Source organism: Hypanus sabinus, chromosome 10 (assembly GCF_030144855.1).
Source record: "Hypanus sabinus isolate sHypSab1 chromosome 10, sHypSab1.hap1, whole genome shotgun sequence".
Taxonomy (NCBI): Eukaryota; Metazoa; Chordata; class Chondrichthyes; order Myliobatiformes; family Dasyatidae; genus Hypanus; species Hypanus sabinus.
This window is the reverse complement of record NC_082715.1, coordinates 135,075,342-135,096,124: the sequence shown is the minus strand read 5'-3', so window position 1 is coordinate 135,096,124 and position 20,783 is coordinate 135,075,342. Positions and strand designations below refer to the sequence as shown.

At 42.3% G+C, this 20,783-nt stretch overlaps 1 protein-coding gene across 6 annotated transcripts in view; it reads left to right on the top strand.

The window, feature by feature from the left end:
* The window catches only part of LOC132401150 (zinc finger protein 229-like), a 36,480-nt gene that overhangs the window by 6,451 nt on the left and 9,246 nt on the right, over nucleotides 1-20,783 (top strand). For 2 of the 6 annotated variants that reach the window (XR_009514501.1, XR_009514499.1), the window contains exons 2-3: nucleotides 4,386-4,482; nucleotides 7,692-7,735. Coding sequence is in view for 1 of the 6 variants with exons in the window: in XM_059983043.1 (XP_059839026.1) it covers nucleotides 1,251-2,519 (1,269 nt within the window). In the remaining 5 variants the exon portion in view is untranslated. The other 4 variants (XR_009514498.1, XR_009514502.1, XR_009514500.1 and 1 more) reach the window with 4 other exon arrangements.

The following is a 20,783-nucleotide window of genomic DNA, read 5'->3' as shown; positions in this document are numbered from 1 at the left end:
ATAAGTCACTTCAACAATTACCCTCTGTCTTCTATGTGCAAACCTGTTCTGAATCTAAACAGCCAACTGGTATAAATCCCATGCATTTTAATCTTCAGGATTAGCCTCCCATGAGGGACTTTGTCAAAGGCCTTACTGAAATCCATGTAGACAACATCCACTGCCCTACTACACTCATTAATCTCTCTCATCACCTTGTCAAAAAACTCAATCAAGCTGCTAAGCCATTCTGACTCTCCCTAATTAGGCCATGGGTTTCCAAATGCTTATATAGGATATCCTTCAGAAATTTCTACAGCTATTTCCCTACGACTGACGTGAGACTCACTGGTCTATAGTTCCCTGGATTTTCCCTTGTTCCCTTCTTAAGTAGAGGTACAACATTAGCCGCTCTCCAGTCTCCAGGACTTGCCTCTTGCTAGAGAGAACACAGAAATACTGGTTAACGGTAACCTGGGGTAAGTCCCATCAGGCCCTGGGGATAAATCCACCTTAATACCCCTTAGGAGACACAAAACTTCCTCTTCCTTGACCTCTAAAACTCGGAACACAGATTGAAGATGTGCAGAAATGGCCCATTCTGATACAGACAGAAAAACAGAGAATTTGATGGTCAGTCCAGATGACTAATCTCTGCCCAGTTGGAAGAGGAGGATGTGTTCCTTCAACGTGGGTTGAATTTCACTGTTACAGTGTGATGTCAGAGCTCACCATACAGACTAAAATTATCATTTCTAAAATGCTGTCCTTCACCTATTGATGTCTTTTATAAATCTTACAGGGTTAGGAATGTTGAAGAATTTGTGAACGGGAATCTCAAACTCGAGCACCTAAGGTTTGCTGTTTCTGTGCAGATTTTAAAGAGTGACCAGATATTTCCTCTGTAACACCAATATATTTATTGTTGATCCTTGGAGATGAAGAATTATCTCATTCCAGCTGAGAATGTGCTTTGTGACTGAGATGAAGTTTTCTGTTGTGACTTAGTGAAATCCACTAGAACTGACGTGCTGAGAACACTAGGTCTTCAACTGCATTGATTGTACAAGGGAGTCACTATGTCAATCATCTGACTTAATGAATTGCTAGAGAATTGACAATAGGGAGATTTCATTCTCAGGAACTCACTCAGTTATCTGACTAACTGGCTCACTGTTCACCTTTGGTAGCGGCTGTTCACCTGAGAATGTGGGAAGGAATCTATTCAGTCATCTGACCTTCTGACACACCAATCAGTTCACACTGGGGAGATGCCGTTTAAGTGCTCGGACTGTGGGAAGGGATTTCCACGGTCATGTCAACTGAAGCTACATCAACGAGATCACACCAGTAAGAAACCATTCACCTTCTCAGACTGTGGGAAAGGATTCAATTCAGCATCTCAGCTGAAGGTACATGAGCGAGGTCACACTGCGGAGAGGCCGTTTACTTGCTCAGACTGTGGGAAGCGATTCACTCGCCCATCTCACCTGCAGAGACATCGGTCAGTGCACACTGGGGAAAAACCATTCACCTGCTCAGACTGTGGGAAGCGATTCACTTCATCATCTCAGCTGAAGGTACATGAGGAAGGTCACACTGCGGAGAGGCTGTTTACTTGCTCAGACTGTGGGAAGCGATTCACTCGCCCATCTTACCTGCAGAAACATCGGTCAATTCACGCTGTGGAGAAACCATTTACCTGTTCAGACTGTGGGAAGGGATTCACTCAGTCATCTGACCTTCTCAGACACCAGTCAGTTCACACTGGGGAGTGGTTGTTCACCTGCTCAAGTTGTGGGAAAGGATTCAGTTGGTTATCTGCCCTTCATAGACACCAGTCAGTGCACACTGGGAAGGGGTTGTTCTGCTGCCCAAATTGTGGGAAAGGATTCAATCGGTTATCTGAACTGAAAATACATCAGCGAGGTCACACTGGGGAGAAGCCATTCACCTGCTCAGACTGTGGGAAGCGATTCACTTGGTCATCTGACATGTACAGACACCGGCGAGTTCACTCTGGAGAGAGGCCATTCACCTGTTCCGTGTGTGGGAAAGGGTTTGCTCGGTCATCCCACCTAAAGAGACACGAATCAACTCACAGTGTGAAGAAACCATTCACCTGCTCAGACTGTGGAAAGGGATTTTCTCAGTCATCAGACCTACTGACACACCAGTCAGTTCACACGGGAGAGTGGTTGTTCACCTGCTCAGATTGTGGAAAAGGATGCGTCTCATCATCTCAACTGAAAGCACATCAGCGAGTTCACACTGGGGAGAAGCCGTTCACGTGCTCAGACTGTGGGAAAGGATTCACTCAGTTATCCAACCTACAGATACACCAGCGAGCTCACACTGGGGAGAAGCCGTTCACCTGCTCAGACTGTGGGAAGCGATTCGCCCAGGTATCCAACCTAAAGGCGCACTTGCGAGTTCACACTGCTGAAAGGCCGTTCTCCTGCTCTGAATGTGGGAAGCGATTCTTTCGGTCATCTGACCTTACGACACACTACCGAGTTCACAGTGAGGACAAAGTTTAAATATGGCTCATGCTGGATATTTAACCATCAAAGTTGCTGAATTTAGAGGCAAATTCTGAAGAGACTGTTGGTGTTGAACTCTGTAATTTTTGCTGCTGCTTATCACACCCAGTTCTACATCCTGGCTACTGGACAGGAGAGGAGTTTCTTCTGTTGATGTTCACCTTTAATGGGTCTGCAAATTAATATTCTGGATGTGTGATTAATTAATCAGTTGTATTTGAAACTTTCCCCCTGGTGCTTGCTGAATTGACAACTAACCCCATGTGCAGTTGGGAGTCAACTCAGTCCAGCTAGACCCTTCCAGTGTTTCTGTTCCATGATAATCCTTTTAAATCCATCCTGCTGCTCACCTCTCACTCGCTCTTTGGTGATGGGTTCCAGACAGTCTCCACCATGGCTGAAGAGGTTTCCCTTGAATTTCCTGCTTGACTTTCTACAGACTGAAGAAGACAAACTGACTTCAGTTATGTTTCTCTCTCAGATCTCTTGACTGAGAAAGAATATCCTTGTTGGCCAGATGGGACTACAGTCTACAAATTTTTGGATTTGAATGAATGGAGGTCAGTGGAAGTAGACGAAAAGAACAACAGTCTACAAATCAGTGGATTCAGATGAATCAGGACAGAAATAGCAGACAATCCAAATATTTTTGTTTCCCCCCATTGTGTGAACTCTGATCTGATTCTTGCTCGGGGATAATCTAATCAGAGCAATTGAATGTGGAAATAAGGAGGTTCAAGTGATGACCTGCTGAGCCTGTATTCACTCTCAGACTAGAAGCTATTTATTATGTAAAGTTCCAGACCTACCAAAGAAGCAATCTGTAATCACGTGTCTGAGTCACCTCGTTTAACTGGTTTGGACCAGTCAGAGTTGAAAGGCACAAATATACAAACATGAGGGGGCAGAAACCATGGAACAACATTGGTTGTAGCCCTGGACTAGAGCCAGTAAGAAAGTGACCAAAGTCGGTCAGGTGACGCAGAGCCAATGGGATGGAAACCCATCTATTCAACTGATGAAGTTAATAGTCTGGAGCTCCAAATACATAATGGTGATAACTCTCCAGTGTGACGTGTCCATAGTTTTGTTTATTGGTAGTCCGCAGTTTTGTTCTACTGGGAATCCACAGTTTCGTTTTATGTGAGCGTCATATGATGTCGGTATAAAAAGACATACGGACAGATTGCTGGAGTCTTTCATATCGAAGGAAAGAGTGAGGGAGTTAAGCCTGTGAAATGCGAGACATCAGGAAACTGCTTGCTACCGAAAAGGGTAAAGTGTGATACTTACCCATGCCCAAAGGATTGGGTTAATCAGCGACACACTGTGCATTTTGGAGACATGACTGTCACTTCGTGTGATCCACATGTGGATTTGTTGGAATATTTTGTGGCAACCACTTTTGTTAACCCTTACATGGTTTCAGGTATGTTATGTGGTAACCACTTGTGCTAAGAGATAGTCCATGACTGTCACTTTGTGATATCTCTATGTGGATTTCGGAACGACTTGACAGATAAGAACTTCGGTGACTGCTACTTTGTTTACCCAGCATGGACCCCTTTGAAGACTTCGTGATCGCCTCTTCGTTGCATTGTGAATTTACAAGTTTCTCCTCTCACCCTACCTTGTGGATTACTGGAAGCTGCTAAATTGCTATTCTCAGACTGTGCTTGAGTAAGATTTGTTAAGAACTGTTCATAATCTTGACCGTTTGGGAGCTATGACGCGTAACACTTCTGTTTAAGATAGTAGTTTGTTTAATTTTCTATATTTTTGAGCAGATGTTAATAAATATAATGATTTAGCATTAAAACCGGACTCAATTTGTGATCTATTGCTGCTGTTACGTAACACCAGCAACCAGATTCCAACCATCACGGATGAGGAGGACCCCACAGACACGTGGAGATCGGGACCACAAAGAACACCTGTCCAGCGAAGACTTCTTTACTGGGTAATAACCTTTTCTCTTCATTGACTGTTCATGGAGGATCAGGGAATTCTAGTGGATATGCACACAGCTAGTTTGTGAATCCATGTGTTCTTTAGTTGAGACAATAAAGGTTACTTGTTGGTAAAAGCAGATTCTGTCTGCCTCTCTGATCATGCAATAATGGTCATTATTACAAGATCCTTATAACAAAATTGGCATCCCTGTTGGCGGCTCGAGGATAAATCTTCCTTTTCATTCAAGTCTGGCTGTGGAGATAGGATAGTCAGCAGTTACTAACCCGGATGAAGAATTCAGGAAAATCTGCAAGTTAGAAGGACTTGGATTGTTTTGATGATTGTTTTGATTGGAAGGGATTCCTCTAGAAATTTGTATTGAGGAACTGGCCACAATATGATGGGATGGTTAGTCACCCTGGCTGCGAAGGGAAAACTACTGGGGATGTACTTTGGAAAATCGCCCAAGAAAAGCTGTCGCGCAGGAACCAATTACCAAACAATTACCAAAAACCAGTCACAGTTGGCTGTTTAATTGAAGATTTCATACAATTACCACAGAATGCTAAGGCAGAATGGCACAGATTAGAAACGGAAAACGAATGTCAGCATATGGCAGATGCCAAGTGAGATAGCTTACAACAGGACATATTGGAAAACTGGCATAAAGCAGAAGCTGACTGAGGTAGGTTAAATGGAGAACACAAAAGGAGGTAGAAAGCTTGAGAGAAAGGGTTACTGATTTACAGGGTCAAAGGAGTATGGACTTGATGCATATGAACCAGTTTCAGTTGAAGTGTGAAAAATTACTTAAAGAAAAATGTAAACAAGAGGAAGCCCCTGAACCAACGAAGAGTGAAGTGGAAGGATTAAGGAAACAGTGCAGTGATTTAAAGATGGCAATGAATGTGATTCAGGAATCAGCACAGGAAAGGAAGAATAACACTGGTAATCATGCAAAGTGTTTAAAGCAGATACAAAAGCTGCAGAACCAACTCAATATACAGCGAGGAATAATATATGCTTTTGGATCTAAAAGAGGGGAGGGTGAATGTAGAGATATTGATTGGTATGATTTCACAGATGAAGCTACTAGATAATGGTTTTGATAATTAAAAATGTTTTAATTTCGCCGAGGAGCTCCCACCAACAACCTACCAATGGGAGCACTTTACATCAGTGTGATTGGGAGGCAGAAGGAACAACAGATTATGGATTTAATCAAGGACCAGAAGAAAGATAAACAATTCAAACAAGTAATAGAAGGAGCAGGTTCTAAAATATACAAGGACAACAAGGGAGAGTTTGTTAAAGATGAAGTAGCCTATGATGAAGGATAACGTGCAGCATTATGTCAAGAAATGCTTGATCTCTGCACCATATAAACCTGACAGAAATGTAAAGGAAGGAGCCCTACAACACACCAGCCCAGTGGAAGGGTCTTGGACTAATTTGCATATAGATTATGTTGGTCCCATACTGTCCACCCTAAGAGGGTACAAATATATGCTGGTAATAATAGAGACCTTTATGAAGTGGGTGGATGCTTTCCCAGTTAAGACAAGCACAGCAAGGGCTTTGTAAAAATCTTAGTGGAAGGATATTCACTCGATGGGGATCAAGGCATCATTTCATAGCCCAGATAATGCAAGATGTCATGGCAGTTTAAGGCATCAAGCGGAGATTTCATATACCCTGTAGACCACAGTCTAGTGGAATTGTGGAAAGAATGAAGTGAACACTAAAAAATATGTTGCAAAAATGGTGCAGAAACATGGCAGGTAGTTTTGCCTTATGCCCTGATGATACTAAGGAATGGAGAGGCTTCTTCAACAGGTACACCCTTTATAAGCTCATGACTAGAAGGGATATGAAAGGATTGGAGGATTATTTAGGATTAGATTTGTCAGAATGCGAAATTGATGGGATTGTTTCGGAAAAGTGGGTACAACAATTAGCAGAGACAGTGAAAGAGGCCAATTATGTGGCAGCCCACCAAATAGGAAAAAAAGAAGCAGCAAAGTGAAGCCTACTGTGACTCAAAAGTCAGTCTCATAGAATTAAGCACAGGACGGAGAGTTATGATTCAAATACACCAACTCACCTCATTTTTAAATCCAAGGTTTGCGGCGCTCTATGAAGTTATAGACAAAGCAAGTCATTCCATGTACAAAGTACTGACTCTTCCATATAAAAGTGGGTGATACCATGTCACCCAACTGAAATTGCTGGGGGAGAAACAGGAATGTTATCACCATTGACACATAACAATTGATGTAGCCCTGATTTGAGGATGGAACAACTTTTCCAAGAAAATGGGGACAGATCCCAGCAAGGGGTAATTTTCAGCTGAGACAATAAAGGTTACTTGTTGGGAAATACAGATTCTCTCCGCTTCTCTGATCATTATTACAAGGGTGTCTCGTTATTCCTTGCTCATATAAATGGTTTGGGTCATTTTCATTGCTTCTAAAGGACTGTTGGCTCACACAGCTGAGTTGTTAGAATAAACCACTGTCCTCTAAAGTCTGAAAGCAGAATGGATAACCATTAGTTGGATGTTCAATAGAGCGGGGTTCGAGACTGGTCATCACAGAGCTCTGGGCTTTGTTCAGTGGTAGGTGTAAGAGCATATGATAGGGAGCAGGGAAATAAAGCAGGGGGTGCGTGGCAGTGAATAATAGAGCAACATTTGGAAGCTGATTGAAAGAAGAAAAATTGCGTTGACTTTGTTGACATAGTGCCTGTTGAGATTGTTGTGTTAAACTGGCTACTGAGTTCTCATAACATTGATTGGTGCCATTTGGCAGAGTGGAGGCAATTCTTGTGAACACCTTCAATGGCTCCGTTCTTACCCAGAAATCTCTGCGCTTCAGAATTTACTATCACTGTGAATCGAGTATGCATGTGCTGGGAGTTTAAAATTGTGTCAAAAGGTGTGTCAAATTCATCGGGAAAAAGGCTCCAGGAATGGATGTGATTGAATTCTCAGAAAGAACTGAGATCTTGTTCTTGATTTTCCACCAATTGAAGTGGAACATTGAGATCAGATCTGATATTCTCAACCAGCTGATGTCCATACCTTGGTAGATAATAGGAATAGTTGATACTGAGGCCTACAAGAAAGAACTGGGACCAACTTCTGCTGAATTAAAATGTCAATTAGAGCTGCACAGGATAAACAAACTCCTTGTGTCACTTTTGGTTCTTTAACAGATCACTTTTGTTGGACATCATCTGGTTCTGGATTCTTCTGCAAGGTGAGACTGTTGTTTCTTCTATTCTGTCTAGATTTATAACGATAGCAAACATCTCTGTTTTGGGCATCAAGTGACCTATGGCATTCACACCATAAATGTTCCACACATTAACGACTTCCAGTGAGAAAATCTAATCACCCACTCTTCACTTTCATTGACATTGCCATTGCTGAGTTCACAACCATCAGTCACCGCAGGGTCACAGTGATCAGAACATCTCCCTAAGCAGCTGTGAAATACCACACATTTCCTGGAGGGCAGTGGGATATGACCAAAACATAACAGTGGGAAAAGTGGGGATTAAAAAGGGAGATAGTTGTGACCTGTGCTGGAAGTGGTGGAATTGAGGGGAAGAGGGTGGCCTAGAGGTGGAGACCCAGATTGATCATGGGAACGAGCCCTCCAATTGACAGGGTAGAGTAAAAGGGAATAACCTAGTGAAGGGTGAGGGGTTAAATAGATGACAGAGATATTGGAGAAATTAGGGTCAATCCAGAGGTGGGGGATCTGAGGGGGGCATCCCAGAGATGCAGGGGAGAGGAAAGTTAATGACCCAGAGAAGGGACAAGGGAGATAAGTGTGGAATGACCCAAATAAATGGTGAGAGTAGTGACCCAAAGACTGGGAAGAAGGGAGTGGCCCTGAGATGAGGAGTGGGAGTGCACAAGTTTTCAATTGATCAATGTGCATATATAATTGAGAATTCTGAGCAGAAGTTTCAGAGTATTTTAGTGAGATGGGCTGGACTGTTGCCCTTGGACACAAGATTGGTAAATTAAGTTTGAAGGAAGAATGAGTGCAAGTTGTCAGAGACTAGTTAATCAGTGACGTCACTTCCTCACCGACAGTGATGACTATTCAGAACCCATCACCACAGGGACAGCCAGAAGGTGAGCAGCAGGGACACATTGAAGGGAAAGCTGAGTGAACAGAGATAGAGAAAAGAACATCACTACATGGTGATGGGAGGACATGGAACAGAAACAGTGGCAGGGACCAGAGGGGCAGAATGGCCTCTCCACTGTACATTAGTGTTTTTCAGAGTCAGTGAGTTTCCGAAACACAAGTTTTTAAATAGAACTATATTTATTTATGACATATCCGCAATGTTACATTCCAGTATAATTAAAGGCGAATGTGATCAGAGTAAACCCATCTCGTGCCCAGTGACCATGGTCCAACTCCCGGTGTGATGAACAACAGCAAAAACTGTACAATCTGACAACAACAGTCACTACTCAACTTGCAACTGGATTCAAGAGCTATGAAGGTTAAAATTCTAACACACAGCCTATTTGAACTTCCTCCCTGATGTGAACCTGCTGGTGCTTGAGCTGGTGGGATGACTGAGTAAACCCCTTTGCTCACATAGGATCAGAGAGCACTCACTATTGCCTCACAATGTTGGAGAACTGAATGAATTCTTTCTCACAGTCTCAGCCACTGAATGGCCTCTTCCCAGTAAATCCAAGAAACACAGTGCAATCAGTGGAAGACCACACCCAACAGGATGGAACAGCAGCTAATGTGCAGAACACAGTAAACTGCAAATAAAAAATAAGAGAGAATAATATTTTTTTTTTAAAAAAAGCAATAATTACTGAGAAAATGAGATGAAGAATCCTTGAAATGGAGTCCGTAAGTTTTGGGAAGTTCAGTGTTGGAGCAAGTGAAATTGACTAAAGTTATCCTTTCTGGTTCAGGAGCCTGGTGGTTTATGGTGACAGGAAATTCCCTCATGGATAAAGAGCAGTTGAACAGCTGGTGTGAACTCTCTGATGTGTTAGTCACTCAGATGAATGAATCCCATCCCACATATGGAGCAGATGAATGGCCTCTCTCCAGTGTGAATTTTCTAATGTGTCTTCAGTTGCACAACTGAATGAATTTCATCCTACAGTCAGAACATGTGTACTGTCTCTGTGCTGTGAACTCCCTGATATATCTTCAGACTAAGTGACTGCATTTACCCCATCCTACACACCTAGCAAAGGAATAGCCTCTCTACAGTGTGAATTCACTGGGGTTTTGCAGTTTGGAAGTGTGAAAATATTCCTTCCCACACATAGAGCAGGTGAACGACCTTTCCCCACTGTGATCTCGCTGGTGTGTCTGCAGTCTAGATGAACAACTGAATCCCTTCACACTCAGAAGAAGTGAATGATTTCTCCTTGCTCTGAATTCTCTGATGTCTCATCAGGTCAGATGATGTAGTGAATCCCTCTCACAATTCAAGCAGTTGACCATCTAATCTCCAGTGAAGCTTCTCAGGGCCTGGAATCCGATGGATTTCAAAGAGAAGCTGAAACAGAATCCCCAGGGCACATTTAACAAGTGTTTTGAGTCATTGTTTGCTTGTGAATAAAAGTTGCAAAGATACATACACTAGGATGCTCTTTATCAATTACAGCTTGGCATTTAACACAATCATCCACCCAAAACTAATCAGTAAACCTCAAGACCTGGACCTCAATACCCATTTATGCAATTTTTTTTTAATTAATTTTTTATACATTTTCTACATAGCTACAGATAAAAAAACCCAGATCAAAATGAAGAACATTGATACAGTGCAAAAATAAACATACAATAACAATATGATACAAAGAAAGATAATTGAAAAAGCACCCAAATTGAAGACAAGTAAAATTAGCATCCTCCCCAAGCCCTGCAACAGAAAAAAAAACTCCAGACCAACCACAACACAATATAGAGAATATAAATCAGGACTATCAAACCCCCAAAGCTGTAAATACACTTAGCAACAGAATATATTAATGCCTACTACCAAAAGAAAAAGGAGCTGAAAACAAGGGACCGACAAAAAAACCTCAGTTAAGAGGAAGGTTATGAAAGTACTCGATAAAAGGTCCCCAGACCTTATGGAACTTTAAATCCAAATTAAGAACTGAATAATGAATTTTTTCATGATCTAAGCAGGCCATAATATCATTAAGCCATTGAGCATGCGTGGGCGGGGCAACATCTCTCCATCTAAGGAGGATTAAACGTCTCGCCAGGAGAGAGGCAAAAGATAATATTCGACACTTAGTTGAACTCAGACGTAAATCTGTCTCACCCCAGAAACCGAACAAAGCAATTAAAGGGTTCGGTTCTAGGTGGTGATTCAGAATATACGATAACGTTATGAAGACATCTTTCCAAAATTTCTCCAAGCTAGGACAAAACCTGAATGAGAGAGGCCTCACCCCTCTTGCATTTATCACAAAGCGGACTAATGTTAGGGTAAAATCGAGATAATTTAGATTTAGACATACGGGCTCTATGAACAAACTTAAACTGTAAAAGGCAATGGCGAGCACAAAGAGAGGTTGAATTAACCGATTTGAGAATCGAGCCCCAAGTCTCATCGGAGAAGGAGGTATTTAAATCCTGCTCCATTTATGCAATTTGATCCTGTATTTCCTCACCTGTACAACCCCATTCAGCTCAGATTGGCAAAAACATCTTCATGATCTCCATCAGCACAGGATCAATGCAGGGATGTGTACTTAGCCCCCTGTTCTACTCATTTTCACCTATGTCTGTGTGGCTAAGTACAGCTCCAACACCATATACAAATTGCAAACGACAACACTGTTGTGGGTTGTATCAAAGGAGCTGATGAATCAGCATACAGAAGGAGACTGAAAACTTGGCTGAGTGGTGTAATAACAACAACCTCTACTCAAGGCCAATAAAGACCAAGGAACTGATTGTAGACTTCAAGAGTGGGAAACCATAGATTCATCAGCCAGTAATCATTGCAGGATGAAAGATGGAGAGGGTCAGTAATTTTTAATTCCTGGGTGTCACTATCTCAGAAGACCTGCCCAGGACTCGTCATATAAATATTATTGCAAGAAAAGCACAACAGTGCCTCTGCTTCCTCAGGAGTTTGAGGAGGCTTGGCATGTCATCATGAACCTAGTCAAATTTCTTTAGATGTGTACTGACTGGCGGCATTATGGCCTGGAATGGGAACACCAATGCCTTTGAGTGGAAAATCCTACAAAAGGTAATGGATTTGGCCCAGTACATCACAGGTAAAGCCCTTCCAACCATTGAGCACATCTACATGAGATGTTGCCATAGAAAAGCAGCATCCATCATCATCTAGCCCTATTACCAAGGCTATGCTCTTTTCTCACTGTCATAAGGGGAGGTGAGACTGGACCCAAATGCAGGACACAGGCACTGAAGTACTAGGGGCAGGACGGAACAAGCTAAAGGATAGGACGAGGTGTGGAGACCGTGGCGTTTGTGGAGATCCTGGAGTTCAGAGATGATCTTGGAGTTCAGAGAGATCTTGGGGTCCAAGGTGGTCTCAAGGCATGGCTAGAGGCAGGGGTCTCAAGGGCTTGGCTAGAGGCATTGGTCTCGAGGGCTTCACTAGAGGCTGGTGTCTAGAGGCTTGAGTCTTGAGGCTTGCTTGAGGCTGAGGTCTTGAGGCTTGGCTTGAGGATGGGTTCTTGAGGTTGGTTTCTTGAGGCTTGGCTAGAGGCAGGGGTCTCGAGGGCTTGGCGAGAGGCATTGGTCTCGAGGGCTTCGCTAGAGGCTGGTGTCTAGAGTCTTGAGGCTGAGGTCTTGAGGCTTGGCTTGAGGATGGGTTCATGGGACTAGGAATGCTGGGAGCATAGCTCCCTGGGCGGGCCACAGAACTCTTGGGCAGGACCTGGACCACCCAGGCAGGACACAGGGGTTTGGGCAGGTCGTGGGGCTCCTGGGCAGGTCGTGGGACCCAACCCGTTGGAGGCGATGGATAGAAAGGGGCAGAGTCCTCTGGGCAGGCCACAGAACTCTTGGACAGGACCGGGACCTCCCAGGCAGGGCACAGTGGCCTGGGCAGGTCGTGGGGCACAACCCATTGGAGGCAAGGTATAGGAAGAGGCAGAGCTCTCCGCTGGGCAACAGCAATCTGGCCTGGCTTACCCGACGGAGGCAAAGGATAGGAAGGGAGCTAGGTCCAGGGTGACTTCAAGACTCACTGCGGCCGGAAGACTCGGGTGGGCTACAGAGCAGCCCAGTCCATAACTCACTCACAGAACTCGTCGCTAACGGTGGTGCTACAAGCCCAGATGGACAGGACAACCCCCAACTATACTCAAGCCCAGAGTCCCTTATGTTCACAGCCAACTGATAGGCATCAGATGTGCCTCCTTGAGCCCGACCAAGCTAAGATGATCCTCAGGTGTGACTATTTGAGTTCAAGGCGAAACGAGGGGTGGTCAAAGGACCCGGAGTCCGCGGAACTGATCAAGAACCGGAATGCGGACTTCAGACCCAACCCTTACACTCACTGCTGCCATCACGTAGAAGGTACAAGATTCAACAATACCGCATTTAACTAGGAAAGATTGAATAAATAAAGGTGATTTGTTAAGGATAGCTGGTTTGGAAGATTACCTATCTAAAACTGGATCTAATCAGCAATCAAAGTCTCCTCCAAAAACTAATGAATAAAGACTCAAATCTGGCAAGAGTGAAAAAAAACACTGAAATAATCATGGGTCATTATATTTGGGGAATAAAGATTAGTGAATACTATTAATTTATTAGCCGATTAATATCAGGCACTACTTTACGTTGAACAAAAGGAACAGTATTATCTATAAAGATTGAAACCCCTCTAGATTTAGCTCGTTGAACAAAAGGAACAGTATTATCTATAAAGATTGAAACCCCTCTAGATTTAGCTCGAAAAGAGGGATGAAAAGGCGTGGATTGTCACATTTGTGACATTGTCACGTTTACATACATGAGTTTCTTGTAAAAATACAATTGGGACCTTAAGTTTTTCATATAGGCAAAAATCTTATTCTGTTTCACAGGGTGATTTAACCTTTTCACATTAAAACTAAGTAAATTAATAATTTGATCCATTTTTAGTACTATTTAAAAGAAAGGTTAGGATCATGACCATACTGGAATGTATACCAAAACCAGGCAACGAACCTTGAGATAAGGTAACCAAGCAACAGATTTGGCTGTGAACCCAACTCAACTTCCAGAAAAAGAGCTTTTTTCCCCTCCCTCCTCCCAAAGCCAGAAAGCCGACCAATAGAGAGCTGGCAGCTACTACTAATAACGTCATCCCCCCCAAAAAATCCTGCTATTCTAGCTCCAATCTATATCAAGATTAGCTGCATTCCAACCGAGACAAAGCAACTGAGAAAAAAACTTAAACCTCATACGAAAAACACACAGAGATTAATTATTGGAATTTCAAAATAATAAAAAATACATACCCATACTAAGCCTTATTAATAGAGAAAAACATCAAAAATGTATATAAAATATCAAAAAAAATCAAAATGCATGAACACTAAAGTGATTAGGTATCAAGGTATTCATGCTCAAGGTATGAATTCCCAATTAAGAACAAGATTTTAGTTCTGTCTGGAAGTTCAATCAATTCCATTCCTGGAGTCTTTTCCCCACTGAATTCATACACACCCTTTGACACAACTTTAAACTCCCAGTGCATGTGTACCCGATTCACAGTGATAGTAAGTTCTGGAGTTCAGAGATTTCTGGGTAAGAACAGAGCCATTGAAAGTGTTCACAAGAATTGCCCTCACTCTGCCAAATGGCACCAATCAATGTTATGAGAACTCAGTAGCCAGTTTAACCCAACAAGCACTGTACTCAATGTCAACAGGCATTGTGTCAACAGTCAACCCAATTTTTTTCTGTCAATCAGCTTCCAAATGTTGCTCTTTATTCATTGCCACGCACCCCCTGCTTTATTTCCCTACTCCCTATCATATGCTCTATCATATGCTCCCTATCATATCAGAGCTCTGCCCTGTGCTGACTGACCAGTCTGCTCTGTTAAACATCCAACAAATGGCTCTCCATTCTGCTTTCAGACTTTAGAGGATAGTGGCATATTTTAACAAATAAGCTGTGTGAGATACAGTCCTTTGGAAGCAGGTACAATGATCCAAACCATTTAAATGAGCAGGGAATAATGAGAGTGTTATATGGCTATCCCCTTGTAATAATGATCAGAGAGGGGGAGAGAGAATCTGTATTTCCCAACAAGTAACCTTTATTGTCTCAACTAAAAAGCACGTGGGCTCACAAACCAATTAACTGTGTGCACACCCACCAGAATTCCCCAATCCCCCATGAACAGTCAATGAAGAGAAAAGGTATTACACAGGAAAGGAGAATACGCTGACCAGGCGTTTCTTGTGGACCCAACCTCCATGTATCTGTGGGATCTTCCTCATCCATGATGGTTGGTCTCTGGTTGCTGGAGTGTTATTGCTGTTATACATTTGGATCTTCAGACTCTTATCATGTTCATCATCAGTTAGCTGATGGATCTTATCCCCATTGCTCAAGATCACCAAACCTACCTGGTTCATCTTCTTACTAGCTCTAGTCCAGGGCTACAACCAATGTTGTTCCATGGGTTCAGCCCCCCGCCTCCCCAGCCTTCTGTATATGTGCCTTTCAACCCAATGAGATTACAGATTGCTTCTTTGGCAGGTCTGGCACTTTACATAATAACTAGCTACTCATCTGAGAATGGTCTCAGGTTTAGCAGGTCATTATCTAAAGCTCCTTGTGTCCACATACAATTGCTCTGGTTAGATTACCCTTACCCCAGAGCAAGAATCAGTTCAGAGTTCACAAAATGGGGGAAACAAAGACCATAGGTTCGTCTGCTTCCCCTGTTCTTGATTCATCTGAATCCACTGATTTGTAGATTGCTGTTCCTTCTGGCCAAGATCACCCTGCTGTTGATGCAAAGATATTTACTTTAGGATCCTTTCCTTCTCTCATTCAGTTGACTGCCATGGAACCCCAGTAGGTGTGTAACATTTACATTCTATAAATAATACTAACATTTACTTACTAAATTTACACACCATACTGACAAGACTTTACTGTTTCATGAAAATATTATCCTCTAGATTTTGCATTATTTCAGCCTTCACCTTCTCAGCTGATATTCATTAAGAATTACAATAATCAGTGTACATACAATTTGTATTACAGCAACATGCAATACTATTCTTACCCACAGAAATATTTGAACATTTGTTCCCCAGTTCCAAAAGTTACTCCAAAAGCCTGGGTCACACAATATTTCTTTCGCCTTACCAGCATGTGTCTTAATTACTTTAGTGTGTTTAGTTCATTGATGGATCATCTCCCTTGCCCCCTCCACAACACTTGTCCAGTCTGCAGTGAAGTGAGGAATTGGTGGCAATTCAGTAGTAACATAGTCTCACAGATATTGATCTGCATCAGAGCATTGGATCTTGAAGTTCTCCTTCATTACTTTCTCCTGCTGGCTGCGGCAAAGTTGGTCCTCCAATGGCCAGATCCAATGCTGCATTCCCAATGGCAACATTCAGACTTTCCAAAGGGCATGCTTCCATCACTTTGTATAACTTGCGTCTACTGTTGCTATATAATGTCTGTCCCACCAATGCAAATTGTAAGACAGACTGATTAGTCATAGGCAAAGTAGACAATGAACAATTTTCTTAAGTACTGAAACCACTGTTTGTAAGTTTCTGCTTTGTCATTTTGTCTGGACAGGACTAGTGGTCTCTTGATAATTCTGTCTCTTTCCCAGTACCATTCATAACAATAGCATGTGTTGGTGGGTTACTTAAGGAAATCCATGTATTCTCATAGTTACTAACATTGTAAACCCTTTTCAATGGTAGGTTGAGTTAATTCCATGTTGGGGAATGTGGAATACTGTACTGACATGAAACCTTCCTTGTCCATCATCGCAGGTACCCAGTACCCTGTTGGGTATTGTGAGGCTTCCAGTATGACACAATTGTGCCCTTTCTACAACTCATTCTTCAAGCTGCTCATCGGATACCCATTTTGGTATTTCATGTGCATCAATTTGTAATAAATTAGATCCAATCATGGTAGCAACCAACTAGTATATGTAACACATATCTCAGTTTTATGCATTTCCTTAGACATTTACGTCTATGTGGTCAATAATCAGATTGGTTGTATCTTGAAGGGTGTTATGGACACAAAATGGTTTAAAAGAACCGGCAGTAATAGAATACACCTGGAGTCTGGTTTTGATGCTCAAATCCTCTATTAGTAACTACTTAATATAGCATAAAGTCTTATGATGGTAACGTAAGAAAGTTCAGTTCAATGCACGAAGTCGTTGGGTGCGGGGGGTGGGAAAGAGAGAGGTATCTGTAAGCCAAGGAGAAATCCACAAAAGGAGAAGAACGAATAAACAGGTGCTGTTGGTTTTCCATAATTGGACTCCGAATCCACTCTCGAGTTAACCAAACGTAGCTTATCACAAACAGTACCGTCTTCGAGAGAAAGCTACCACCCAGGCAAGGGTAAACACACTGGCAGCCTTCACAGGGTCAGCCCTTCTACACACCGTGATAGACACTGATCGATCCTCAACCCACCCTTGTGGACACTCGAAAGTTTCACCCAATTACTTTTCTGTCCTTGGCTTCCTTTTTTGTAACTGGCCGCCTGAACCAGTGTTCCATTCTGTGTCTCTCTGCAAGAGAGTCATCTGACCTTGCTTAAATAAACACGCTGCAAAACATCTGTAAACATCAATTGTCTATCATATAACTCCACTTCTCTCACCATAGCAACCCAGAAGCAGGCAGCAGTACTGTAGTCAGTTTCTCTCTCTCTCTTTTAAAGGCACAGTCCATGTCCATCACACCTCACTCCAAAAGGGAAAATTTTGATCAAAGAGCATTATAGAATTGTAATTGTAGATTACAATTATAGAATTGCAGATTATAGAATGTGAAGCAATACATATGTAACTATCAGGTAACACATTCCAGAAGCATATACATACTTTAACTTAACACCTGGATAAACAATCTGCGATAATGTTATCGGTACTTTTTACATGTTTTATTACCATGTAATATTCCTGCAAAATCAGACACCAGTTTAACAACCTTCTATTCTTGTCCTTTATCTTACTCAGAAGCACTAATGGATTATGATCAGTGTAAACCACAGATGGTTTCAGTGTGGGACAAACATGGACATTAAAGTGTTGCAAGGCCAAAATGAGAGACAACAACGCTTTCTCGATAGTGGAATAATTCTTCTGAAGTTCATTAAATTTCCTTGAAAAGTAAGCTACCGGATGTTCAACATCATCATCATCCTTTTGTAACAAGACTGCTCCAGCAGCTTCATCACTGGCATCCACAGCTATAGAAAATGGCTTTGTAAAATCATGTGCTCTGAGCACAGGTTCATAACATACGTTTGTAGAATAGTATTTAATTGATCAAACGCCTCCTGACAAGGTTCAGTCCACACCAATTTTTCACCCTTCTTAAGTAGATTAGTTAGGGGAACAGCGAGATCAGAAAAGTTTTTACTAAACTTATGATAGTGTCCAACTATTCCCAAAAACCTTCTTAAAGCCTTCTTACCTATTGGAATAGGAACCTCAGCAACTAACTGAACCTGAGCCAATTGGCCTTGACCTACTACATAGCCAAGGCATGTAACAGCGGCATGGCCAAATTCACTCTTAGCTAGGTTGACAATAAGGTGGGCCTTGGAGAGCCTGTCAAACAGTTTTTCTACTGCCAAGATATGTCCTTCCCACGTGTCTCCCTACAACTAAATCATCAATGTAGGCATCCGTATTTTCTAACTCTCTAATCACAGAATTAATTATTTTTTGGAATGTTTCAGCAGCATTTTTCATTGCAAAGGGTAAAACTCATACAGTCCAAAAGGTGTTACAAACGCAGAAATTTCTCTGGCTCTTTCTGTCAACAGAACACACCGGTACACTTTTAACAGGTCAATCATCATAAGGAATGTAGCCTTTCCAACCTTATCAATACAATCATCCACCCGAGGGATAGGGTAAGCATCTGTCTTTGTCACTCTATTTACTTTCCTATAATGTACAAAATCTCACACTACCGTCAGGCTTGGGGACAATAACACAAGGTGAGACCCAATCAGATGTTGACGGACTAACAATACCATTTTTCAGCATGTATTCAATCTCTTGCTCAGCCAATTTACTCTTTTCTAAATTCATCCAGTAGGGGTGCTGCTTAATTGGGTCAGACTGACATACATAAACATCATGCGCTGCAGCAGTGGTTTGCTTGGGCACATTGGGAAATAAATCCGCATACTCAAGAAGCAACCTTTTCAATTGTTTTTGCTGCCCTGGCTCCAGATGGCTTAATTTGGTGTCAATGTTTTCCAGGATAATGGAATTCATGAGCTACACTGGGACTATGTTTGGCTTGATAAAGTTTTCTAACATGTCAATGTTAGGCTTCCTCAGGCTCTCCAGTTTCATGTGTTCTCACAACAATACTCACAGATGCCGTTTCTGAGTCATATTAATGTTTTATCAGATTGACTGGGCTTTCTACAGTCAATTGTTTTAATAATTCAAAGTATCGATTTTAGAAATGATTTGGTACGGCCCACTAAACTGTGCTTGAAGCAGATTGGTCAATATTGGAAACAGCACCAGCACTTTGTCACCCACGTGGTATGTCTGCTCTTGAGCTCGTTTACCATACCAGATCTTCATTTTATTTTGACAACTTGTAGGTTCTGTTTTGCAAGGTTACATACCCTGTTGAGTCTACCCTTGAATTCCAAAACATAACAAGCTGACATGCATCTTCTCATCAGACCAGTGTTCACTGAGCAAGGTCAAAGGTCCTCTCGCTCGGTGACCAAACATGAGTTGAAATGGATTAAACCCTAATAACACCTGCACTGAGTCCCTTACAGCAAACAGGAGCAAATGTACCCCCTCATCCCAATCTTTCCTATTCTCAATACAGTATGTCTTAGTCATTGTTTTAAGGGTAGAATGAAATCTTTCTAAATTTCACTGGGATTCCAGGTGATATGCAGACGATGTAATTTATTTAGCTCCCACTTCATAAACTATCTGCTGGAATACTCTTGACGTAAAATTACTGCCCTGGTCGGATTGAATCTCTTTGGGCAGACCAACCAAGATAAAAAACCTAATGAGGGTTTTCACCACAGTTTTAGCCTTAATATTCCTGAGAGGGATCACTACAAGGATCCTAGATGCAGTGCACACAATGGTTAACAAATACTGATGGCCAGCTGCAGTCTTTGGCACTGGGTCAACACAATCCACTAGGATTGTGGAAAAAGTTGCTCCAAAAATGGGTATAGGCTGAAGTGGGACCACTGGGATGGCCTGGTTAGGTTTATCGACAACTTGACAAGTGCGACAGTTCCTGCAAAAGGTCATAACGTCTTTCCTTAAATTAGGCAGCAAAATGCCTTCATAATCTTGTTCACAGTCTTCTTCACTCCGAAGTGTCCACCTGAAGGCATATTATGAGCCGAAGTTAAAATCTCAGTCCTATATCGACCTTAGGAACTACAACTTGGAGAACAATTACCCATTCCTCACTCACAGGTACAGTGGGTGCTCTCCACTTCCTCATCAATACTCCATCCTTGCTATAATACCCTACTGGCACTTTCTTAATCTCATAATCTGAGAGAGCTGTTTCTTTGAAAGCTTCAGTCCCAGAATATCGATTCTGTTCTGCTATAAACTCCTTCCCAGACAAACCTTTCTCATCAGACTTACTACCTACATCCTGTTGAAAAATAGAGGGTAGAAAAGGTGTTGAAGTCAATCATCATAACCTGAACCCTGATTTTGGCTATCATGGGCATCAGAATCAAATTGCCCAGAACTGTGTCGGCAGACCTTTTAGTCATACTTTGGTTTACTGCGCAGTGGGGATAAACATCAGAATCCACATATGGATCATCAGTGGCAGGTTTGCTTGCTAGCTGCACTGCTGGATAATCTTCACCACCTGCAAGGTCATGGCCCAACAACAAAGAACCATTCTTCAGCAGTAATTCAGGTTCTATCCCTATCTTAACATGTCCTGATACTAATCCGGTCTCCAAAATCACCTTATGCAGAAGCACGGAACCAGTCCCTTTCCCAATACCTCTAACAATATTAACTTCACCAGTTTTTGTCTCATCACCAAACTCC